Source organism: Nymphaea colorata, chromosome 3 (assembly GCF_008831285.2).
Source record: "Nymphaea colorata isolate Beijing-Zhang1983 chromosome 3, ASM883128v2, whole genome shotgun sequence".
Classification (NCBI taxonomy): domain Eukaryota; kingdom Viridiplantae; phylum Streptophyta; class Magnoliopsida; order Nymphaeales; family Nymphaeaceae; genus Nymphaea; species Nymphaea colorata.
Window position 1 is genome coordinate 24345153 of NC_045140.1, and position 25499 is coordinate 24370651.

A 25499-nucleotide genomic window follows, 5' to 3' on the forward strand; every position below is an offset into this window, starting at 1 on the left:
TGTTGAGTTGATGATATATATTTGTTGTTGAATGTTGAATTGATGATATATATTTTTTGTTGAATATTGAATTGATGATATATATTTCTTGTTGAATGTTGAATTGATGATTGATAATGATATTATGATTAGCAAATTGTAATTTTGATCTAAGAGATGTACCACACCAGCACCCCCACACTGAGATGACATAACATAACATTTTCTTTGTGAAATGACTTTTAAGTCTTTAATCAGTCTGCCTTGAATTAAAAGTAGCAGTTGAAAAATGGGTAAAAAGTAAAAAAGAAAAAGGTCCCAAGTCCTCTTATAATTGGTCATGTAAATTTGACAAAAAGACAAAAAAGCGAAAAAAAGTTATTTTCTTGGAAACATCAAACATTTCACGTTCTATTAAAAAGGCACTGTCGTCGTCGAAAGAAGTATTTGGCTCCGTCCGATCTGTAGCTGGATGTGTAGCTAAATCAAGACAAGCTTATTCAAATTGTGTGTATATATATCGGTGATTTTAGTTTTTTAAAGTCACCCAACCAGACTGTTTGACTGATGAAAGGTAAAATGAAAAACAAAAAAAACTGATGAGCATTTTTGTTATTTAATATTATTTTATACATTTATTTATTTATTTATTTCTCAACCATTCACTCATTTTACATATGTATATATAACTTGGCTTTTTAAAGGTTGAAATTATACATTTCCATGGTTGGATGTGAAGAGAGAAGAAACAGTTGAGTTTAAGATGTGACATTTTAGCGTGGAGTTTGTCAATGTTCACACATTCATGCACAGCGACCGCACTACTAGGGAAGAAAAAATAAATGCGTTCACATGTTTTGGAGGGTTCACCCCACAAAGGGACTGAGGGAGAGTCCATTACTTTGGGCGATCGAATATAATATATATATATATATATATATATATATATATATATATATATATATATATATATATATATAGAGAGAGAGAGAGAGAGAGAGAGAGAGAGAGAGAGAGAGAGGTGGGAGTGGGACACGATCACGAAGAATTTTGGAGAACATGCGTGCAGATGGTAGAATGAGTGACAATTATTGGATTGAAGCTGATTAATTGATCGAAGAGAAATGACGTCTTTGTAAGTAGCGTTTTAAAAATATCTCAAACTGTTGCCTTTGCTTTGAGAGAAAAGAGGGTGTGTGTGTGTTTGAATGGTTTGGAGTTTCCATCCTCTCAGCGCCTTCACAAAATTGGAGCACCAATGTTGAACCTCTCTCTCTCTCTCTCTCTCTCTGGTTAGTTATGTTTATTGTTGACAAGTTGTCACACAATTTTGATTTTGATCCATATTTTGTCGGCTCTTTATCCTTTTGTTGTGCTTATGCTGCCATATGTTTCAGCAATAAAACCGAAGTTTGTATTTCTCTCTTCCCCTCTCTCTTGGCAACCACGTTACCATTGAACAGGAGCGGAGGGAGGGGAGGGCATGCCTAAGCTTGGCCCTATCCCTACTACTTGAAAAAAAAAATTACATTACAAAAATTGAAAAATTTTAGTTGGGTAATGTAGTTTTTATATTTAAATTTAGTTTGGCCTACCCGAATAAGTTCGATGGACCGTTTAACCCTACCCGGATAAATTCGATGGACCGTTTGACCCGCTTCTGAAAAACATGCTAGCTCTGCCCCTGCCATTGAGGGTTTCATAAGTGACCAGTGGTGGAGAGAGAAATCTTGGATTTAGGGCCATTAATTCAAAAATGTTCATAGCTTTATGGGCACCAATGTATATATATAAATGAGTAAATAGTTGAAGCCACTAACATGAAAATAATGAAATTTTATGGGGTTAGTATGGGCAGTTGCCACTTATTGATAACATGGGAATCTATCTCATGAGTGCTCTAAGGGGGCATTTGATGGCCTTGAATTTGACTTTAGAATTAAAATTTTCTTAACAAAATTTCGCCTCAAACTAGAATTGGATTGAAAATTCCAGTTCTCTGTTCTCATGTGTTGGATGGTATAGAATCTTGATTCCAAAATTGAAAATTATGTGTCAAATGATAGAACAAGAATTAAAATTATAGAATTGATGAATTGAAACCATCATGATATGTGCCTTAAATAGAGATGAAAAAAATCTAAAATTCTGAAATGATAATTCCACAGAAACACTACTCTAGAATTTTGATGGAAGGATGAACCTACAATTCTCCCCAATCAAAAACCTTTGTTCGATAATGCAATTTTCATTTGATCAAAAATAAGAATTTTAATTCTACCATTTCATAAGTCTGGCCTCATCCAACACCCTTTAAGGAGTTGTTTGGCAATGGAACAAAGAACATACTGTTTCATGTACATGTTCCAATTTTTAGGATAGGTACATACATGTAACATACAGTTTCGAAAAATGCAGCATTTCTGTTAGCAAACGCCCTCTAAACATGCCTACAAATGAAAAGGGTATTTTTAGGCTACCTAATTAAGAATCACTGAGTGGACAGTAATATATTCTAACGAATGATTCACATTTTAAATCCACCTTGGCTACGCAACTTAGCTTGGTTGACACTCTTTTTCACTATTCTGTGATTTGTCTCCTCGTTCTGATTCTTTCGCTAATAAGGGTCCACCACGTCTCTCTCTCTCTCTCTCTCTCTCTCTCACACACACACACACATATATATATATATATATATATATATACGAGGTTTAATTAATAATTTCAATTTCTTAAAAAAAAACATTTTGATCCTAAAATTTCATTTTTCTAGGTATATCAAACGCCCCTTCTTTACAAGGATTTGCGTGCTTAGAGTTGAGCCGTGGCTGTTGCTCATGAGATTTTATGAACTTCTAACAGCAAAAAGTCAACCCACTCGGTTAGGTTTTTGTGTCGTTATTCTAGCAATATACAGTGGCAAGACCTCGCCAGGTTTATCTCTTAAGAACCAGCGGGTCTAAATTTCAAACATTTTGCATCATCATTTTGCTGCGCACATAAAACACACATCCATACTATAAATACATAAATGATAGATGGAGTCCCTCTGGCTCGACTTGTTTAGTAAACCTGATTAGATTAACGAGTCGAGTTCGAGTTGGGCAAGCTTGGATGAGGCTGTGATTATTATATTCTTAGTGTGTCCTAACCATATTGCAAAATTACGATGGATGCATGAGCGGAATGGTGTGTATTCACAGACACAAAATCCACCATTTTCTTTTGAAGTAATTAGGGTTGTTTGGCATAACTGGTCAGGCCAGTGACTGGTAGAAGGCTAAATCTTCGTTTCGATTGTCGTGGGGACATCTACCTCTTGTTAATGCGGCCAAGGGGGCCCTCGGCTTTACGATCCTCATTTAAAAAATTCATCCTGAATTCTAGTTCAAGCCGAGCTCGATGGTGCCCAACTCAACTCAACTCAACTCAAACTCTGTTTAGTGCTGGTGGTTTTGACCTACCAAGTTCAAAACAAGAAACCTTTCATCACCGTCTACGATTTGAGTGGAGAAAGGTTGACTCTATCGATAGTCTAGCGAAAGTATCTTCATCTTTTGGAAGACCACCGGAACCAAAAAGGCAAGTTGTGAAAAGTATCTGAACCAACTTTCATGTTTGCAAAAGAAAGAAAGAAGAAGGAGGAGGAGGCGTGCTGCCGATTGTCTACCAGTAAAAGTTGAACGTCTCCCGCAGATGTGGTGATGGAAATTTAGCCAATTTCGGTTTGATTCTTGCCCACCTTCTTTTAATGTTCAATGTGTGTGGTTATTCTATATGAAGATGGGACGCATTCGCACCTCTAGGGACGGGGCAGTTCCCTGTCGTTGTCCCACTCAGCCATCAGCCAGCTCTTCTCATTCCTTCTGTTTGCCATAACATTAAAATCACATTTTGTAATTCAATCTTATATCACCATCACCATCACCGTCGTAGGTGAGATGCCATAACATTAAAATCACCTTTTATAATTCAATCACTTAGAAAATAAAAATCACTGCTAAGCATAATCAACAACAACAAAAAAAAGACAAATCCGATTATATCATTTGAAATGAACATAGAAACCAGTATTTTTGGACGGGTATCTATCGGAAAAATCAGATTATTGATTCCTGCTTTCAGTATTATGGCTCAAGTTTGGGTCGTCCAAGCGAAATTGTTCCCTCCCCCGGAACCGAACCACGCGAACCGACTCCTGCTCTCCTGTCAACGCTTGCTTTGAGGACAAAATTGTCATTTGGCATGATCATTCCCCGCTATATTTTGCCGCTTTACTCGCGGAAAAGTTGTTATTGGCCGTTTGCCTCTCTCTCTCTCTCTCTCTCTCTCTCTCTGTAAGGGTAATGGAGGACCGCTCGTCTCATTTCCCCATCGTGCGGCTTCTTCCTTTTCCTCTTTCCTTCTTTCTCTCCAACATCATCTCATTCTTATTCTTCCGCATTTCCTGCTGTTTTGCTTTGGGGGTCATGCACTTTGTATGAGTGGGCAACCGCTCTTTCGATTCCCTCGCCTTTTCTTCTTTCTTCTCGATCGTCCGCTCCCCAGGATTCCATTGGACGGAGCTTCTCTGCTATTGTGAGTTGTTTGGCTCCCCTAGTTTGTTTCGTTTTTTACTTTTTGCGTCTGTCTAACCTTTTTTATTGGCTGATTTGCATGGCTTTTCTAGATTATTCTTGGTGATCTCTCTGCCTCGCTTTTTTTCTTTTAATGTTTTAGCTGGACCAATTTGAAACTATCGAGCCTTTTTTTTTTTTCCAAAATTTTCTTCTCCCTACTTTGGACGGTGTTGGTTGATTGTTCGTGAACTACAATTCAGGCATGGTGTGAATTTAAGAGAGTGGAGATGGGCGTCGCTGATCTTTCCGTTGAGTTGATGTCTCTACTTTGTTGCTGTCGCTTAAATCCCATTATTATTCTTTTCTTTCGTATCCTTCTTTTAGTCTATAACGGAAATCTTCTTCTTGGTGTCATCCGTTACTGGCTGTGGTTGCAGCTGGACTGAGTTTTGATCTTTGAATATTTTGTGTTACTTTTTTATTACTTTGTTTCAAATTTTCCAGAAAGACTCACTGATGTCTTTGTTTTTTTGGGTTTATGTGGTCAGTTTTCTGAAGTTACTCGGCACTTCTATCATAGGTTTTTCTATCGGGCACAGGCGACCATACTTTAGTATTGATGCGTCTATTTTGCAAGCATTTGCTTTACTTGGAGGAAATTCTTTGTTTTCGTCCTCTCCTATGATGATAAATCAAAGTTTTTATGCGTAAACGGTGTCAAATTACAGAGGCTCTTTATTGATGCTTCAATTTATGTGGAACCGAAAATTTTATGAAGACATGGCTCGTGTGTTTCAGTGTCTGTATGTCTTTGTATATTAGTTTTTCTAAGATATGATGCCTTTTGAACGAGCAGGACATACTGGATCTTATTTTTAGTAACTTCGGAATTTTGAGCTCATGAAGCAATTCTTGTTTGGGGTTCAGTGTCAATTCCTGTAGTGAGAAACTCTAATATCTTGGCTCTGTGTCATGCAACATTTTTCTGAGTTTTGGACCTTTTGAGGATTCCATGGCACCTCGTTGAGTGTTTGGAAATAGATGGGGAAACAGAACCTGATAATCTACTTTTAACTGGAAATTGGTGAAAATGTACTATTCTATATGCAACAAGAGAATAAAAATTGGACATAGATCAAATTCACAGGCGAGTTCTCCCGCTTGAGCCGACAGTTACTTCTGCAACTTTGAAACGTTGCTTCATCGTTCATTCCTATTTCAGTTTACATCATTTGATTACAATGAATTTTTATCATATCTAGACAGTGCTTCATCATTTTGCGTGAATATCTCCTGCCAAGCCTCCTGTTCCATATGCTTCATCGTCATGTTGTTTTTACCATTGCAAGGGAGATATTCTGACTCTGCTATAGACCGGTTTCAGATTTATTAGCAAAGGATGACTACATTTTCAACGCAGGATTAAACCGGCTTACAATTTGCTGAATTTTCTTTAATGTCACCGCCTCTCGGCCATGTGGAAGAAGGACGTTGCGAGGTCCATTTGCAGGTTCATGCCACTTCGTCTGATCGCAGCAGCCAGAATTTTCCTGTATTGACCGAGCACAACTACATGAGGCTGTCAGACTCTTCTTCAGGTGATAGCTCTGTGGCGACAACCGGCGTGGATGAAAAAGGTGACGGCTTAAACCTGAAAGCCACGGAGCTCACTCTTGGCCTTCCTGGCTCACGGTCCCCTGTCAGAAGTCTTGATCTCTCCCTGTTAAGCAATGCTAAGTATAGGGAGAAGAGCGTCTTATTTCTAGATCCTGCAGAAGAAGGAATTCCGGAAGCGAAACAGTTGAGCCGGAATAATCGCCTAACCTTGCAGACTCGATTATCAGGTAATAAGAGAAGGTTTTCTGATGCAATGGATGGGTACCCCACAGCCAAAAGCAATGTGTTCGTGGAGGGAAAATTGTTGCTGTCAGGTACAGATTATGAAACTGAAATAGCTGAATCTTCTCCAGATGGGAGGTTCATGGGCAACTCCGAATTGGAGTTGATGTCCGTTGATGTAAAGGCAGGCTCGGATACCTGGCATGCAGATGGCAGAGGCCATTCAGGAGCAGTAATTCTTTCACCAAGACCTTCACACAATCTCTTGGCAAAGAATATTTCTGTTAAAAACCATCATGGAACACCTCCTTGTCTGGTGAAAGAGAATTTAGCTCTAAAGATTTGTCAAGACAGACCCCATGTTTCTAAAGAGTTCAACGCTAACAGTACCAGTCCTGCAGACGACTATGGGTTTGGTCTTGTGGCAAAGTATGGATATGAACTTTTTGTCATTTTTTGCTGTTTTACACCTAGCAGCCCAAATATTTGGCACAGAAAAGTAGCTTTCAGCTCACTAATTCCATATTCCTGACGATTGCCACTGTTGTTTTATATCGCTTGCATATTAAAATTGCAGGGAGCAAGTCGTTGGATGGCCTCCAATCAGATCGTACCGAAAGAACACTTTGGCTGCAAACTCAAAGGTTAAGGATGAGGTTCAAGGAAAGCCTAGTTCAGGACCTTTGTTTATTAAGGTCAGCATGGATGGTGCTCCATACTTGAGGAAGGTAGACCTAAAAACCTGTGCGACATACGATGAACTCTCATCCTCTCTTGAGAAAATGTTCAGCTGTTTTACCATTGGTAAGCTACCTGAATTCATCTTTGCTTGAGTATTTTTCTTCTTTTTGGGTGTCGTTATCTTGCGGTTTTTTTTTTTCCTACGTTTACTTTAGATACGCAATCCAGTAACCGTTATTTGGTAAAAGCAAATCGATCCCAATGCGACAGAAGAAGCATATTTTGAGGAATTTTAACTGTAAGGGATCGAGTTCTTTGAGCTCGATATTTTTTCGAGATAAATACATTTTGGGCATTTTCAATTTCTCTCATGATTTTCTCTTTAACTTTCCCACTATCTGACCATAAGATCTGAATATTTTTGTTCATATTTGCCACTATGACTGTAACCAGTATAACTGGGAAGAAAAACAAGTGTGTTGTATACCATATTTTGATGAACGATCCAGTTAACACATTTTTAGTATGCTTTCAGGTCAGTTTGGCTCTAACAGGGTTCCTAGTAGGGATGTGTTGAGTGAGAGTAAATTGATGGATTTTCTTCATGGGTCAGAATATGTTATTACGTACGAAGATAAAGATGGAGACTGGATGCTTATTGGCGATGTTCCATGGGAGTATGCCCTCTTTCACTGGAAAAAAAAATACTTCATGGAATTTATACCTTCTGGCCTTTGGGTTTAGGTCTAAACTGTTCTCTTACATATGACAGAACGTTAATTACTTCCTAAATGTGCATCTTTTATTTATATGGCAGCATGTTCGTTGGTTTCTGTAAGCGGATTCGCATCATGAAAGGTTCTGACGCCATTGGCCTCGGTATGTGCTCGTCCATTCTCTGTTTCTTTCAGCAAATAGCTAGAAGTACCAGCACCAAAATGGCACATGAAATGCTCAGTTGGGCTTTTCTTCATTGGTTTCTGGGAGTACCTGAGTTTGTGATTCTGGTACCGGAGCTAAAAGTAATGGCATTCATGACCAATTTCATGCGGATGCTGCAGGAGATGTCCAGCAGACAGCATGACAGATTTTTTTAGGCTAGCAGTTTGGGATGCCTGTGTTCGTCCGTCGAATTCTGGCTCCCGTTTTTGCACATTTTCACCATGACCTTGTGCATTGCATGTGTTTCAACCTTTCTACATGCTGATTCAGATTCCTTAAGGCCCTGTTTCTGCATCGAAAGTAACTCTTTTATTTCCACATCTGCATAACAGCCCCAAAGGCCATGTTGAAAAGCCACAGCTGGAATTAGTTGGAAGATCCCTTGATCATGGCTGCTTGCTTCATCTGGTGGCTAATGATAGCGTCGCATGAAACAAACCTGGCTAATGTTTATCCAACTTACCAGGCTGAGGGCATGAGCATTGTTTCAATTAAATTGATGCTCGAGGGCGATCCTTTAGATGCTTCATTCTGGTAGCAGCTTATAAACGAAGTTTTGCTATTTTTTTTTTAATGAAATTCAGAATGAAAATGAGGCCTTCAAACACAGTATGCTACATGGGTCCTCCTCGCTTGTTCCCTTTCAATGGATTGTACACCGCTTTGAGCATGATCGTCGAGAAAAATTAACATAACATATCAGGTTATTAGCTTCAAAACTGGAAAAGCATCGTGCTTCATCATAAAGTGCATAGTAGCAGAATAATGATAGGTTGTGGGATAAATCAGCAGCTTAACTTTTTAACGTTTGTCAGGAGGCAATCCTCGTCCTGATGAATTTTCCTTAAAGGTTCCCAAATTCATCCTCCCTCTTCCAAGAATTCATCATTGTACTACTGAACAAGTTTTACTGAAGGTTGGTAGATAGGGCAAGCCAATCTCGTCTAGGGGAACGTGCCCAGTGCAGGGGAAAAATGCTAAACCTTTAGAATTGCATTGAGGTTTATTTGGATCCTCGTGCAATTCTCATATTACAGGTTAATTACCAGAAAAAGTTCTGACAACCACAAGAACAGGCAAGATATTTTCCCCAATTAATTGTTTTTTCTGTTCTAGACAATATAGATTCTTACAAAACTAATCACGTTTAATATCGTAATGGGAACCAAAATTATGCACCCATCACTTGTGCAAGAATATACGCCATACTAAAATGGCTAAAGACAACACTGAAATGAATTATACATACAAATGACTGGTCGAAATTTTATGGGCCTTACCTGATAAAATTTGTTATCAGAATGTAGCATCTCACTGCTTCATGTGGAGTTTACCTAAAGAAAAAGCACACCTTTAATGTATGCGCAATTCTCAATGTGCAGGTGAAGATTACCTGAGAAAACCAAGTACAATAATCAAAATACGCTCATTCAATGAATCTGCACTTAAAAGACTACGGCTATCAACACCAAGACAAAAATTAAACAGAAACATGGATTATCATTATTAAGCAAATGGTAAATTTAAGGACATGTGAGTTAGTGGATAGTCAAATGCAGTATCTCCTCGCAGAAGCGGATTACAAAACTCCGAGATTTCCATCAATGTAGTTCAAATTATAAAAGGCCAGCAAAACCATTTCCCCCAGGCATTACCTTTATGGGTCTGGGACAAGATGATTTAAGCTTGTGTTAGAGGCATTTCAACACAAGCCTCAACTTGAAGATGAAATAGTTAATAAAACGATGGTCCAGGTCCGCATAGCTCTTCAATTGCATATGGCTGCCAGAGGCATAAGGATGCAAACACATGCATCTGAAAATGAAGGTGAGGCCTAGATAGGTTACCTGACAGTAATTTGCAACAATCGGCTACTGATGACATCTGAAAAATATTCTTGTTCACCATAAAGTTCCCTGTAGATGGAAAGTAACCTTAGTAAAAGATTGTGATGATTACAAAAATCAATTGAAGTGTGCAAAGAATTCAATAGAGTATATGAAAACCAAATATTATCGATTTAAATCATTTGAAAAACAACTTTGGCACTCACGCAAGATCTGCTAGTGTATTAGATTTATTTACAGCCTTTCCCTCTGCAAGCTCCAATGATGAATAATGCATGATCATCTCCTTTAGAGTGTGCTTTGTGCTTTTTATATCATTGTCCCATAAGATGCTCTGGCAATATCAGAACATTGCAAAACACACAATAAGAGGCCTTGAGAAAACAATCAACCTGAGTGTACAAGACATGCCTCATGGTTATCTGTTTCTCCTTAATAGACATAATATAACATTAGGAAACAGTATCTGTACAATTTAATCTCAATGCAGCTAGAAGAAATGAATTTCCTTTGGTCACAATAAATGTAATGAAACTCTTTGCTAATTCATGGAAATTTCCGAGTGCACTAGTTACTCCAACAAGAAGTCCCAGGAATCATACGTAAAGCCTAAATACCTTCCTTATGTACTCTTTTTTGACACTTTCCCAGGGTAACTTGCCTTTTGGGCTAAAAATTGATGCATTCCATGCAGCCCCTCTAGCAACCATGACAGAAGCAGCTCCTGCAAAACAAACGGCATATGAATTTGTCATATAACTCAAGTACCTGACACCTGCTATTGCTAACAAATATAAAGAAACAGAGAATTTCAAAATGTTGAAGCCTATGTCACAATGGTACGGGTACGGGTACTGGTACGGCGACTATTATATATAATTAATTCAAAAAATTTGACAAAAATGTTCATTTTCATTTTGATAAAAAGCTTCAAACAATGAAAATGCCAACAAAAAGAGGCTGCTAATGAATAAATTGTCAAGGTTTCATCTTGGTTAATGAGTTTAATAATTATGCAAATAAAAAAAAATAAAAGGTCAAGTCATTTTCTTTTTTACTTTTTAGTTATAATACAGTTTGGATCTGGTACCGACCCGAAACCAGATCCAAACATACCGGGCCGTACTGCCGTACCGGTACCGCAAAAGTGGCGTACCACTGTGACATAGATTGAAGCTTACACAATAACATAAACAAATGGGACAAGCAGTGTCATGGGGAGTAACTTTGAAGGAAAAGATCGATCCTCATAATCCAGAATAATCTCATTTTGCTAGTAAAGCGTTCTAACTAGATTTTTAAAATTCATAGTGCTTTCCACAAACTCTCTCTCTCTCTCTCTCTAATATATATATATATATATATATATATATATATATATATATAGGTGCACGCATGTGTGTATTTAGCTTATAGCCTTAGGCTGCATATACATCAAGGTGTGCGCCTCGTTTGAGGCATTAATAGTCAAATAAGGGCTTTAGGATATGACCAAAGCCCTTATTTGACCACTTATAAATCCCCTTAAAAGAAAAAGAAATTTCAAAAGAGAAGGGGGCACAACACATTAGGGCAGTCCATTACCCAAATTTGTCAGCCATTGCAGGACTCCGACCAATTTCTGGTGACCTCCAAGGAACCCTTGTGTTTTTTTCACTTTCTCTTGTCTTTCCTTCTTCTTGTCTTTTTTCACTCTCTTCTTCATCCTTCCTTTTCTCCTTCCTTTTCTTATAGCTTATTGGTACTTCCTCCATTTTCTTTTCTATTTTCTCTTCATTTCAACTGTTTCTTTCCTTCATTTTCCATATTTTCCCTTTCCATTTCTTTCTTCTCATTTTTATTGTCACATCTCTTTCTTCGGATGCTGCAGTCTTGTTACTTTTCCTTTCCTTTTAATTTCTATTTTATTGTTTTCTTCTTTTTCTTCTTCAACCTGTGCATGCAGTTTATGTAAACTGGTTAGGCCTGTGTGGTGTCCACTTCTGCATGGCACAAGGATGAGTTGGCTCGACTCAAGCTTGACTTGTTTAATAAATGAGTCGAGTGCAAGTTAAGAACTCAACTTGTTCAAATAAATGACTCGAACTCCAAGCTCATGGGAAGAATATATGTAAAACATGTTTCACCATTTTATCAAGAAAAAGAAGTAGTCTAAATGGCTCTCTAGGGGACGTGCAAGAGGCAGGTTCAATGTTAAGAGTCCCCCTGTCTTCTGCTCGTGAAAAATATTTTTTTAGTAGATAGCTCGGCTAAGCTTAAGCCAGATTTTGGCTCAAGCTTAGTCGAGCGGAGTTCAAGCTTTCTTTAGCTCGAGCCGAGCTGAGCTTGAGCTAGATAACTCAAGCTGTGAGTTTAGAGACTCGAGCTGAGTTCGAGCTGGCCCAGCTCTGCTCGCGCTTGGCTCATGAACATCCCTAAAAGTGCATATGTATAATGTCATGTATCTGGATACAAAAATGAAGGTTTGTCGTATCCAGTTGTGCTGCATCCAAACCTAAATCCAGCTGCCAATATATTTGAATTTTGACCAATTTGTCACCAAGCCCGTTGAACCACCTCTAGAAAGCAGATCACTTGGTAGTACATATGGTTGGAAAGCTTGCACACAAGTCAATATTCCAGAAGTTCCTGCTCTTCAATAATATGGTAAAGAAAAGTTTCCCGAGGCATCAAAGCCTAGGGGATGATATAGTTTTTGGTTTAGCTAGCTACTGTTTATTATCTTGATGGACTTCTAATTACCAAGTTCCAACAGTGAATCTTGTAGACTAGACACAAGCCCATACGCTACAGTCTATTTGCACTACTTCCATTAAACTACAAGTATGCTTTTCTGGTTTACAAATTCCATAACTTGAAGTGTCAGAAAAATGACTCAAATGATGAATAGTTTCCATAATTTTTTCTGTTTGTAACATGTTCCTTCCAAGTTTCGAGCCTAGAGACAGGAGTTTCAAGTGTATATGTAATGACAACTTCATCCAATGAGAGTTCATGTTTGGGTCGAAGGATTAATTGAACAATAGTCATAACTATTTAGGAACTCTTTTCCTAAACATCTTTAAATATCTGTTTTGGCATTTTGTACTTGGACTTCCATGGATGTAAATGGATAAAATGGATAAGTTGCTATTCCTCATTCAAGTCCATTATTCCTTCCCACATAAGTGGTGGACAATTAATACACCTTTTTACCATGTAGATCACATCCTATACCACCTTCTCATGTTTGCAGCAAGTGAATTATGCCCTTCAATAAAAAAATCTGTTAATACTCTAAATCACCTGTTACTGCTCTAATGCACTCGAAATCTTCATAGTCAAAGACATCACCATTTGCAATCACTGGAACTGATAATGCTTGAACAATCTCAGCAATCTCACCCCATTTTGCAGGATCCCTTGGCCTATCTGCAACTCTCCTGTTAAGTTTCAACAGCAAAAAAAGTGTCAGATAAAGATCAGATGAAACACTGATGCAAAGCACAGGAGACCATTAAAATACAACAATTTGAATGACAGTTAAAATGCCCAAATACATCCCCATTAGAAATGGTAGCAGAGGAAAATAAATCCAGCAACATATATACAAGAACATCAATACACTGACATATATGAAAGAACTTGAACTTCCAAGGCCAGTAATATAAGCAGATAACATTTAGCAAACCCGATTCTCAACAACATTACTGCCTCCTTTTGATGGTTCGAGGCAACCCAGCATTTATTAATCAATAAAAAAAAGGAAGATACCTTCCATGAACAGCGAGAGCAGCAACACCAGTTTTCTCAATCCTCCTTGCTAATTCTACTGTATCGTTAGATGATTTCAGAAGGCGTATCTTACATGTCACAGGAATATCAAGGTTCCTCTTTAGTGTTGTCAAAATCTGTAATTAGAACAGGAATTGCTTCAGGTTCCCAAACAATACTTATTCAATATAGACTAAACTACTTAAATCCAAAGACATGATAAGTACATCATGAATCAGTTCTGGTTTAGTCAGGAGGGCAGCACCCATGCCTCCGCTGACAGAGAATGATTTTGGGCAACCCATGTTGACATCAACTGCTGCAACATCTTTACACCTGAAAGTTGGAAACCATACAAACAAAATAACAATTAAATAGAAAATTGCAACTATGGACAACCAAAAAAGTTTAAATCAACTCCACTATCAACAAAGAACACCATAAAAATAATTGCTTTGTTTGCATGTTTTGCAAACATGCCGGTGACACCACTAAACATTACTGGATCATCACAAATTCACAGGGAGTGCTGTTTCAGCAAAGAATGAACACACAGCAGGTAGCTTACACTAGCATTGCAGCACTCAGAGCTCGTGAAGCATTTGAGGTGCCAATTTGGAATACCACACGATGCTTTTCTTCCTCACATGTACGGAACACAACATTATCTGTTCCCCTTTCCACAAAGTCAATGGTTCCAAGAGTTTCTGGACACAAGGACATAAAGATCTCAGAGCAAGAGAAATGATCCTTTAGCAAAACCACCAATATCAAATAGGTTAAAAACTAAAGTCATTCCTATCATAAGGGCTCAACAGCTAAGAAGAAAAATCTCTAGCCAAGGGAACAAGTGTGGTTCCACTAAGTCTTTTATAAACACAAAACAAATTAGTGCTTCTTGTAAAACCATATTGTCATCTGGAATCCATGCCTTGCTCATAGCCAAAAAATATAGATTTTGAGTTTTCATTGACAATTCATTTCTCGAGTACTTCTCAGCAAAGTTGTTTTTCTTAAAAAGATCTGATGAATTCAAAATACTTAACAAGAATTAGTATAAATTTATGAAATTAAGAGATTGATACAAATTTTCATAAATATACTAATGAAGATTTAAAATAGCTTTTAAAAATTCAAATAAACAAAAAAATGGGAACGTACACTAAGAAACGACTGTTCATAAGAAATGGTGAAAAGATTTTGTGATCATATGATATTATCAATAGATATTTCGAAAGATGTCCAGAATTTTTCCCTTTGAAGACGGTTTATGCTGTGTTGGTGATAAAAACACAACAGTTTCAAAATGTCCCCTATAGTTGTGACTATGCTCTTGATTTTTTTACATTGCAAGCATTAGTATTCTATATTACTCCCAACTTCCAAATCGGTAACACTGCTTTTGTTTCCAATAAAAGAAATCTGTGGTACCAAGTCCATAATCAGAATCTGCAGCATACATTCTGAAAAAAGGTACCTTATATACTGCATGTGGCTATTGCATTATGTAAAGGGGCATCATGTACTTCATCCTACTATATTGAATCATTAAAACTTGATTCATAATTTGAGGAAAAAAAAATAAAACTAAAAGATCAAAAAATAAGAAGGAAAAATAAGCTTCTGGAAAGTCATAAAGATAAGGAAACTTACTGGCATAACTATAAAAATTATTTCTAGAGAACAGCAAAAATGAAAGGCAACTTTGCTACAAAGAAACCAAAAAACTGTGACTTACAGAATCAACGGATCCTAAAACAATGTAGTCATTAATAGGAACTCTCCTAATAACCTATTCCTTAACTAAAGCAAAAAAAAAAAAAATGATAGAATGCAACTTTTCGAGTAAACACAGCATGAACAGCCTAGTAGTAATCCCAGCAACTAAAGAAGAAGAGAGAAATGACTGAAGACCAGTTTTTTGGGGTACTTGTTACAATAAAAATCATAAACATTAGCTGCAGGCCTTTTTCTGCCTCCCGTCTGTACTGAACTACTTCATATAAATATACATAGGCATATTCATGATCAAGCAAATGCACAATAAATTCAATACTACTGAGTAAAACTATAAAAAAAATTGGGAAATAGAATTTTCAAGAAAACTATGTTATCTACCAAAAAGGATTGCTATCTACCATGTATTCACTTAATCTAATAACTAATCATATTGACTCAAGCATTTAAACATAAAGTACCATTAATAAGACGCTCACACTTCAATAATTTATGGTCTACAATCTCCTCTCCATAGGTAATATCGGCACCATACTGAGCAGCCAGCATCCTAAAGGGCAACGTTCCCTACATGCAGAAACAGATGAACCGGCAAATGTAAAAGACCAACTTGCAGAATGCAGAATAAAAATATTATAAAAATGAATGCTGTACCAAGATGGTTCTCAAGCAAAATAGTGACGTTTCTTTTTTGATATTACAGATATTTAATTGTGATTATACTTGTCAATGACATAGCTGGTTTAGAATGCAAAAGATCACTATACTACCAGCTTCCGGAGAGCTGCATAACCACAAAACTAAGAAATGGATTAGATACTTCGCATTGTAAGCCAACATCACAGAAAATAGTTGCCCAACCTTAGAAATGACATACAATTCTGCAAGGATAGCATAGAACACCACAAATGCAGTTTGGATTTTACAAAATGTCTGTACATAGAAGATTTAACTGCTTCTCTGGTCTAATTAAGAAAAACGGAAGAAGAACAACGGAAGCTGGGGTAGTATACTTCAAGATCTATTCTGGTAGTGTTCACCATAATTTAGACCTCAATCTCACCTGTTGGCATAGTTCTCATTTCAATTTCAACCCCACTGGGATGTCACCCAGCTTGCTTGTTTCAGGAAATTACTGTAGTCGTAAAACAATATATGATCCTCAGAGGTTCCTTTACCTCTTGGTACTTAGTTCGATTCCGAAGACGATAAATGCAATCCCCATAATTAAAGGGAAAAAAAAGTATCAGAGATAACAAATATGCACCTATCTCATCCCAAATCAGCGTGCTACAGGGCCTCTTAAAGAAACATTAAGAGCTCGGCCGCTAACCAAGAGAAGAGAATAAAAGAAAATCAAGAAAACAACATACATAATGTTAAATTAGCCATTTGCCAGGCCTAAGACAACCATCTACGAAACTCCAAGAACAAACCAAGTTTCCGAATAGATGACTAACTATGTGAATCGTAACCCTAGAAACTACCGTGCTCATCGATCAACCACGAAATCCGGCTACCTAAACTCAGTTGAGAAGTCTCCCAACTTTGTGCTTGTTAATTCTTCAGCAGGAAACCAGTACAGAAGGCCACACGACGTAACGAAGAATCCCATCAATCAGGAATATGAACAAGATGCCGCGAAACCGATAACAAGGAAAGGCGGGAAATAAACCATGAGAGACGACAAGAAATGACACGAAGAAGCCAGGAAAGTAAATGAGGGAAGAAGGGTAGAGAGAGGGCAAAATATATACTCACAACTCGAACCATGGGAGCGAGGATAAGCCTGTTTCTGTAATCCATCTTGCCGCGAAGAAGGAACCAACCTTTCTTGAAACCGTCACCATGAATCCTCCCCAGCAACTAGTCTCATTTTTATGGCGGGCAACAGCTTGAGCCGAGTCCCCCCGGTTCGGGCCCATTGATGACTCGAGTTACTGGAGCGAGTCAATTCGGTAGCGGCGAGTCATAGCCATTTTAGGCATTGAAAACAAACCGTAGGGTATATTGGTTTTTTATTTTGAAAAAAGAAAAACATGTATAAACCGTTTATAAGTAATATAAAAGTGGACTGTGAACAAAAAAAAAAGTCCCTCTTGTAAAATGTAATAACATGTCTACGCATGTTAATGGTATAACATGCTTGAACGTTTACTTTGAGGAGCTAAGCATAACTGGTGGGCTCAAGTGTCACATTGCCTTCTATTCTTGTGGTTGTTATTCTTTAAATTGCAAATAATAGCATGTGCTTTAAAGGGTATATCATAAGTCCACTAAAGTTCCAAAGCAACCTTGAATTCTAAGGGTAGAAGGAAGTGCAAATAACGATAAAATAAACAATTTATGGTTTTATATTGAAAAGGAATGCGTCTCAGTCAAGACTCAAGACCCAACTAGGATCAACCGTTGGTCTATCCTAATTATATAGCATGGGGTCCAACAAAATGTGTAAGTTTCCAGTTGGCTGGTCATTACAGCGACCCAGATTGTCAAGTTCTTGGGGCCAAGAAGAAAGTTATTTAAATCGGTTGTATTTATAAAAGGGTAGTCGGTAATGATAATTGTAGGAAATCATTTCGTTCTAACCAGTCACATTTGTGACCAAAAAAGAATAAAAAACATCGTTAGACAGCAAGGGTTTGACATTCTCATTTTTCTTTCCTGAAATGTTGAGAAGATCGATTAATGAAGTAAATACCAGCTCGCTACACCTCGTGAAGGGCATTCTCAATATCTAAAGTGCATTGATAGCATAGTGAAGTTGGAAGCCTACCCTTAATCAATGGTTGCGACCAAGAATGGAGTTGCAAGCTGAGGCTCGAAAATTGTAGGGACGATCACCGGCTTGACCAAATTGTTTTATTATAGAGATAGTTTTACGTAATTTTATGAACTCTCCAAGAGTTCGGTGATTATGTACTACTGAAGCCAAGTCTCAAAAAATAATGGAAAGTGCCAAAACGAGGGCAGCTTGGAGTGTGTCAAGTAGGGAGTAGAATTGTAACAGCACAGTAACCAAATGCAAAACTGTTACAGAAGCAAGTAGAAAGAAACACGTAGAAGCTGATGGTTAAATCTTCAGGCCTGTCACCAACACCTTGAAAAGAGGAAAACGAAATTCGAAAACCACCAACCAAAGGAAGGGGAAGAAGAGAGTTTTCCCAAGACTTGAACCAAGTCTCGACCGTTGGCTCCTCAAGGGGCATTTGGTAACACGAACACAATGTAAGTTTTCCATAATCTGTTCCAAGGTTGAGACAGAATCAAGATGGATTCATGAACAGTAACACATATTCATGTTACTGACCGAAAGTAGCATTGAGCTAATCATGGAACAGATTTGGATGGATTCAAGGAACAGTAACACGCTGTTGTTGTTACTGCCTGACAGTAGCATTGACCTTTCCATGATTTGGATGGATTCAAGGAACGGTAACGCACTGTTCATGTTACTGACTGACAGTAGCATCGAGCTCCTGTCCAACGCACAAATTCATTTTTGAGTGTAAGTGGATAAGGTAGTTGTTTAGAGGGCTTAAGACAATCTACCATCAAACAACGATTGTAAAAGGATATTGAAAGTAACTAAATTGAGGCTACAATCGCGCTTAAATTTCAAGTTATAATTACATTAAACAAAATCTAATATCTAAGACCCCTTAGGGTGAGAGTAGTGAAGTGCAAATTTTAGTTGGACTGCAAGGGAGTTTTGGATTCTTCAACAGTATGTTTAGATAGTTTAATTCAACGTGCAATTGATTCCTGCGACCAAACATTGAACTACCCATCTATAACGGGAAAAGAGTTTGAACTAAAATCAAACAACTGTTAAATTACATGAAACAAGTTTAGCTCTCAGAAGTAAACACATCACCGCTATCCCTAGCAGCCCAATTACCTCTTATGGTACAGAACTTGACTCTGGCCTCCTATTTTTCTTGCTGTGCTTGAAGGTGTCTTAGCAGAAATAGGAACACAAGAATACAGATATAGCTTCTCAAAGATTGAAGAATCTACAAGCTCCCATGAATAAAACTAGCTGAGGAGAATCTTCCTCTTATTTAAGCACTCAGTTTTGGAGCAATAGGTATGAATGCAGACACCGAAGATGAGTATCAGAAAATTACAGGAGGGGAAGGATAGTTCACTTCTGGCTCTGCTCAACCTTAGATCTTATCTTCTGCTCCAGGATAGACAAATCAGTTTCCAGACTGAACATCCGTTCAAGTGCGTGCATGTTCTCAAGAGTTTCACTCAGGGTTCGGCTATCAGTGCCATCACATCTTAAGTGTTGCATGGGCCCATGGAGAAGCTTGTTCACAATGCCCCTGCTAAGGTCATCAATAGCCCTCACTTCCTTCTTCGTCATATCTTCACCCATCTTCGACATGCATTTCTCTAATTCTGCAGTTCGGATTTTTTCTGCATAAGCCCTCAGCTTCTTTATCGTGGGCACTGTTTCTAGAGAATCTCTCCATGCCTCAAACTGCTTCAGCTCGTCTGTAATGATAGCTTGAGCTTCCATGGCTTTCCGGTAGCGATCTTCTTTGTTGGCTTCCACCACTTCCCTGAGATCATCCACATTGTACACCCGAGCAGAATCAAGTTCAGATACGCATGCACTAACATTGCGAGGAACTGATATGTCGACAAACATCCTGACACCCGCAACTCCTGAACTGGCAGGTGGGAGTTTCTCTACCTCTTCCTTCGAGAACAATGGTGTCTCCGAAGCTGTGCTGGTGAACACTACGTCTGCTTCAGCTGCAGAGGAGGCCATGTCTGTGAAAGGCTTGTATACTATCTCAATATCCTTGATCTCATCACGAATTGCAGAAACTCTCCCCTCTGATCTGTTCACCACCACCACCTGAGTACACCCTTTCGAGGCTAGATGCTTGATAACTAGTTTTCCCATTTTTCCAGCACCTATCACTAGCATCCTAGCAGAATTGGGATCAGAGTTCGGCAGCTTCATTAAGGCCAACTCAACAGCCGCTGAGCTAACTGAAACAGCTCCCGCTGAAATGTTAGTTTCTGTTCGGACCCTTTTGCCTGCAGTGATAGCATGCTTGAAAAGCCCGCTAATGTTTCTTCCGAACCCCACAACACCTTGGCCAACCTTGACGACCTGCCTAACCTGGGCAAGAATCTGGCCCTCCCCAAGCACAAGAGAGTCCAGTCCTGCAGATACTTGGAACAGATGTTGTGTAGCATCATTATCACGAAGCAGAAACAGATGCTGCCTGAGCTCGGAAACAGGAATACCGCTTGTCTGGTGTTCAGAAAAGCAACCAGAAGATAAAATTCAGAAAATATGGACGGCAAAACGAGAAGATTAGCAGCAAATCGCAAATATTTCTCTTCTCTGAGTTCAATTGTACTCTTAACTATGAGATCAACCACAGAAATTTACACGTAAAGAAGTAATCGAGCGGCCCGTTACCTTGGACATCCATTCCATGACTTCTGAAATCCCTCTGTGCCAAGAAAGAGCCACCACATAAATTTCCATCCGATTGCACGTGCTCAAAACGGCAGCTTCTTCTATATGGTTCAAGCTGCAGAGCTCCTCAATGGCACGCGGCCATTCCGCTTCAGGAATCGCAAGCTTCTCACGCATCTCCACCGGAGCCGTGTGAACACTAAGCCCTATTACCAAGATACTGCTTCTTTCCTTCGTGTAACCTGAGGCCCACATTCCCCACAATGATCAGTTTTGCCGATCACATTCAACAGGAAAAAAAAAACGGAAACAAAACAGACCAGCAACCTCTATCGAGACAATCGTCCTTGTGGCTCAAACTATCAGAGACAAATGAAGAAGATTCATTCGACCAACACAACCCTAAGATTTGATACTAAACTCCCCAATCTCAAGCCTCCAAAATCGTCTCAATATTCGCTTCACAACGAACCCAATTCAAAGAAAATCGACCAAGTGAAGCAAACATGGAACTCAATGACTCATAACAAAAAGGCTCCGCCAAATGAGAAAGTGTAAATATACAGTGAATCAACACAGAAAATTGCAACGAAGAATGTGAGCTTACGATCGAGGGCAGAGGTTTTCAGCTGCTCAAGTGCAGATATACTCGAGGCCTTGGAGTCCTGCAACCCCACGTTGGACGTGACTTCGCATCTGGGGCTCACCGTTGCCGGTCTGCCATTCGGTTTCGGGAATCTGGGTCGCCGGTGAGAGGCACCACCGACACCGAGCTGAGAGGGCCTCTGCGTCCTGCAGAGAAAGCTCTCCACAGTCGTCCCCGCCATGGCTGTCGCGAAACCGTTAGCGGTCGCCATGAGAACAAAAGACCTCGTTCACTTCCCTTCCCCGCTGCCCACGACGGCCGGCGATCGCTGACGCAAGCGCGCTCCGGGACGCAGGGAAAGAAAGTCGGGGCACGATTGAAGAGGCTCTGGGAAACGGGGACGAGGAGGAGCCCTCTGTGGCAATAAGGAGGGACTGGTGGTGGCGGGTTAATGGGTGGTGGGGCAGGGGAGTGGCGGTGGAGAAATTTCAGCAGCATCCGAAGGGAGCGCGATGATTGGCTGCCGCTTCACACGCTCTATCCACACTCCCCTCTCCGACCCATCCATCCTATCATCTTGGGCTTCCTCGATTTCCTAAGAAACCAAAAACTACCGAACCAAGAGCATCAGATCCATCCTTCCATTATTAATGTGTTATTAATGAAGAACATTCATGTGAAACGATTCATTTCTGCATGCTACTAAGTTCGTCAGATTTTGTAAATCACATACTGATGTTAGTAAGATGAAGGGAAAATAGTTTTTATTGACATATAAGGCACAACGCAGAGGATTTACTACTAGTAAACAGTGACTGAATCCAGCCAAAAGGAAGATTTTTGAAGAGGCTCGAATCGTTCGTTAGTATTTCCACTGCACTTCCATTTTCAGTACCGAACCCACGTTGCCAGATTCTTGGCCACACAATGCAACGAATTTGTCTTTGAATCTTTGTATTAAAATTTGTGGTTGTTTGGCAGTAAGAACACACGTTGTGACTGTTCATTAATTTGTTCCAAATATTTTTTTTTGCAGATTTATAAAACGTTAAAACCATTGTTTCGTTAACATGCCTCAATCTTTAAAGTAGCTTTACCAAACACTGACAAAATGTCTGTGCTGCCATAAAACAGTTAAGTTTGTTACTGTCTTATTATGGAACGACCTGTTTATCTCAAGGATGTTCTTAAGCTTCATAAACATCATGTTTGTTGGTTTTAACTATCGCAAGTTATAATAATAGATTCATCAGTTTCCCCACAAGTTAGAAATTACTTATGGCCACATATTTCGTTAATTTTTTATTTCTTTTTTTCCATTAAAGACAAGATGATACCAAAAAGTGAAGCAGGGATACTGTGACGTGGCGAAGAAGAAGGAGAGATTTTCAGCGGGAGTGACGATAAGGTGGGAACCACAATCTCAATCGCGCTGATTGCTTGTTTGTGATGGAGATTGCTGCCCCAGCCAAAGGCTTTCTGTCAACCACAACCTCTTGATTTTCCGGAGATGGCTATTCGCAGGCTATTAGCTCCTTTGATCACACTCAGCATTTGTGTCAATGTCGGAGCTATGCCTTCTGATGTCTTCCCAACCCCTACTGCAATTAATGGTAAACCATGTGAATATTATATTCATATATGAATCCTTATGAACGAAATAGATATTGTTGTCATAATTGGATCTACATTTCTTCATACAAAAGGCTAATATCTGGATGTCAACAAAACTATGTGGGAAACCTGATTTTAAATCAAAATTTTGTTCCAAAAGCATATTTTAAAGCCAAAACCAGGTCTAACATCAACATGGTTTCAGTGCACATGAATGGAAATTTATGAGAAAATATTCTGAATTCATCTTAATATACAATTATTCAACGTGTAATCTAATGGATTATGATTCAAATTTCCTTCCTCCAACTCATCCATGTTGCTATCTACCGGTCTCAACCCGTCGTCACCTACCAACGACCACCTTATCGGGCAGTCAGCTCTTTATCGAGACTGAATGGAAGATGCCCCAAAATGTTTGTGGAAAAGCCTGACCGAAATCTTGTATCGTGATCAGCCATGGTGGCTGGCTATGCAGGTTTCTTGAAATAATGAAGGCTGCATCTTGTTGCACACCTGCCCTCAAAACAAGGTTTATGGCCTCTTAATTGCAAAAACCCACATCAAGTTGGAGATGGCACCCTCAACACCCACCTGTAAAAACAACTGATGGTTCTCAATTTTGTTGATCTTGCCGCAAGACGAGATTGAGAATAGCTTTGTACTTTTTAAGCTCGAATACAATTATGCAACGGTAGAAGATATAGATCATGGAGAAATCAAGAGTCGGTTAATATATGCCTTCTTGTTGCAGAAAAGGTTATCTGGATGAATTTTTAGGTACTTCTGCATGTAGAAAAATGATAACAAAACTAACGAGCAAGAGAAAGGAGAATCGATAACTGCTGCTTTCATTAGCTTAGCATGAAATGATACCAATCTGTGTGTGTTCCTATAGTACTTTGAATGGTTTTTTTAATTTCAGAAACGGAGAAATTTTTTATACAACCAGTCGTTCTCCCTTGCAATTACATGTAACAATCTCACAAGAGTTAGAAGGATTTATTTCATATGTCGTCATCTGAATGATATTTTACCATTCGCTTTTTTTAGAACCGTGGCCATGGCGACTCCACAAGATCATAGAGATATCTTCTCGAAGAGAAACCGAGAGTTGGCCCTTACGCCATTTTTAGTGAAACGGGGCGTCCACAGGATTCTGAAGTACGTGGTCGAACGGCCATTGTCAAAACAATTGTTCTCCTAAATTTCGTATTTTTTCAGTAAATGGGAGTGTTTGACGGCCACAGAGAAAAAAATCATGGATTAACTACCCAGGAAAAAAGATATTGGAATAGGGTGGAAGGTAATCTCTTTCCACCCATTCCAATTTTATGTTGTGTCTGATGGTCAGAGAAAAATTATCTAGAAATTTACTCTGTTGTCTGATGGGCCTACAAAAAAAAACCTAGATACATGTATCACCTTGATCAAGTTATACATGACCATACTATAATCTCTTCCTTTAAATGTATCTGCGCGTGCCCTACCTGTGTGCTTCTTTATTCATTGGCATTGCTGGCTACCTTACTACCATCTCCCTCTCCACCAGTTGTTGTCGCTGTAGCATAACCCACTTTCACATTGCTCCCATTTGTTATCTTCTGCTGGGCACCTCTTCTTTAACAACTGAGACATTCTATGGAACACTTTTAGTGCGTCATTAAGACTGCTACCTATCATATACATAATCATTAATACATGAGAGCGAGCACAGCAAAAGAAGGCCGTGAAATATCATACAGAGAATCAATCCGTCGGATCTTAGAGAATTCTAAACTTCTTGGACGAATACTCAGGAAAATAGATCTCACTGATCTCATAATGAGCAGGCACCTCATAGGCCGAACCCTTGGCCAGTCACTCTTCCCGATTTCACCCCTCCTGCTGCTGCACTTGTCAGATGTGTTTTAAGTTCCTGCTCCTTGCCGTAAAAAAGAGACGGGGGGGGCTCTACTTTTACCAGCTCCCAGTCCCTGACCGAGATGTGAGAAGGGAGGGCCTTGTCCGGATTCTTACCTCGCGAGAAGATATGCTAGTCCGGCGATCGCCATATGGCCGGTTGGCCGGTGACGACCACCCTCCCTTCTCCAGTTGTGAGATAGCAGAGAGAAAGGTAGATGATTCGCATGGTATAGGTTCCATGTCCGCCCACATCTCATGGTGAGGACCGCGACGGATGCATCACGATGGAATGAAGCCCGATTGCGAGAACCGTTAAACGGCTACAGAAAATAGTTGGGCCCAAAGGAGTCGTGCTTTTTCTTCCGTTCTAATTTTTCTGATTTATACACGTTTGATGCATACGGGAAAAAACCGGTGAAAATCCAGAACTCCCTTTTTCCTTGGGCATCAAACGGCCCCTAAAAGATTTACGGCATCAATCTATGACGCCGGGAACAGACCAAGAGGGCGCTGAGTCGAAAATTTGTGAAGGATTTGACGATACGCGAGATCTGTAACCCCTTGTGGAATCCAAACGACCGGAACGCCACTACCCACTTCAACGG

At 39.3% G+C, this 25499-nt stretch overlaps 3 protein-coding genes across 11 annotated transcripts; 1 reads left to right on the forward strand and 2 right to left on the reverse strand.

The window, feature by feature from the left end:
* Nucleotides 1–4280: 4280 nt before the first annotated feature.
* Nucleotides 4281–8678, forward strand: LOC116251349 (auxin-responsive protein IAA9-like). Of its 6 annotated transcripts, XM_031625561.2 has the most exons (7): nucleotides 4281–4560; nucleotides 5962–6385; nucleotides 6512–6809; nucleotides 6958–7184; nucleotides 7597–7738; nucleotides 7879–7940; nucleotides 8336–8678. In XM_031625561.2, exons 2-7 carry the CDS (start codon nucleotides 5998–6000, stop codon nucleotides 8371–8373), a joined length of 1155 nt encoding a protein of 384 aa, XP_031481421.1. In that variant the 5' UTR covers nucleotides 4281–4560; nucleotides 5962–5997; the 3' UTR covers nucleotides 8374–8678. The 6 variants fall into 6 exon arrangements, with proteins under 6 accessions (XP_031481421.1, XP_031481419.1, XP_031481420.1 ...); XM_031625559.2 differs by having other exon boundaries at nucleotides 5891–6809; XM_031625560.2 differs by having other exon boundaries at nucleotides 5915–6809.
* A 407-nt stretch (nucleotides 8679–9085) lies between these two features.
* Nucleotides 9086–17234, reverse strand: LOC116249544 (uncharacterized). 4 transcript variants are annotated; one of them, XM_031622664.2, is made up of 10 exons: nucleotides 17102–17234; nucleotides 15802–15907; nucleotides 14172–14310; nucleotides 13831–13939; nucleotides 13604–13740; nucleotides 13235–13272; nucleotides 10468–10574; nucleotides 10057–10184; nucleotides 9851–9919; nucleotides 9086–9396 (listed from the first exon to the last, which is right to left on the reverse strand). In XM_031622664.2, the coding sequence occupies exons 1-10, from the start codon at nucleotides 17144–17146 to the stop codon at nucleotides 9393–9395; spliced, it is 882 nt and encodes a 293-aa protein (XP_031478524.1). In that variant the 5' UTR covers nucleotides 17147–17234; the 3' UTR covers nucleotides 9086–9392. The 4 variants fall into 4 exon arrangements, with proteins under 4 accessions (XP_031478524.1, XP_049933156.1, XP_031478521.1 ...); XM_050077199.1 differs by having other exon boundaries at nucleotides 9086–9337; nucleotides 13136–13272; XM_031622661.2 differs by having other exon boundaries at nucleotides 13136–13272.
* A 1898-nt stretch (nucleotides 17235–19132) lies between these two features.
* LOC116251353 (glutamyl-tRNA reductase 2-like) lies at nucleotides 19133–21911 on the reverse strand. The gene is made up of 3 exons (XM_031625567.2): nucleotides 21397–21911; nucleotides 20790–21031; nucleotides 19133–20618 (listed from the first exon to the last, which is right to left on the reverse strand). The coding sequence occupies exons 1-3, from the start codon at nucleotides 21644–21646 to the stop codon at nucleotides 19488–19490; spliced, it is 1623 nt and encodes a 540-aa protein (XP_031481427.1). The 5' UTR covers nucleotides 21647–21911; the 3' UTR covers nucleotides 19133–19487.
* Nucleotides 21912–25499: the final 3588 nt, after the last annotated feature.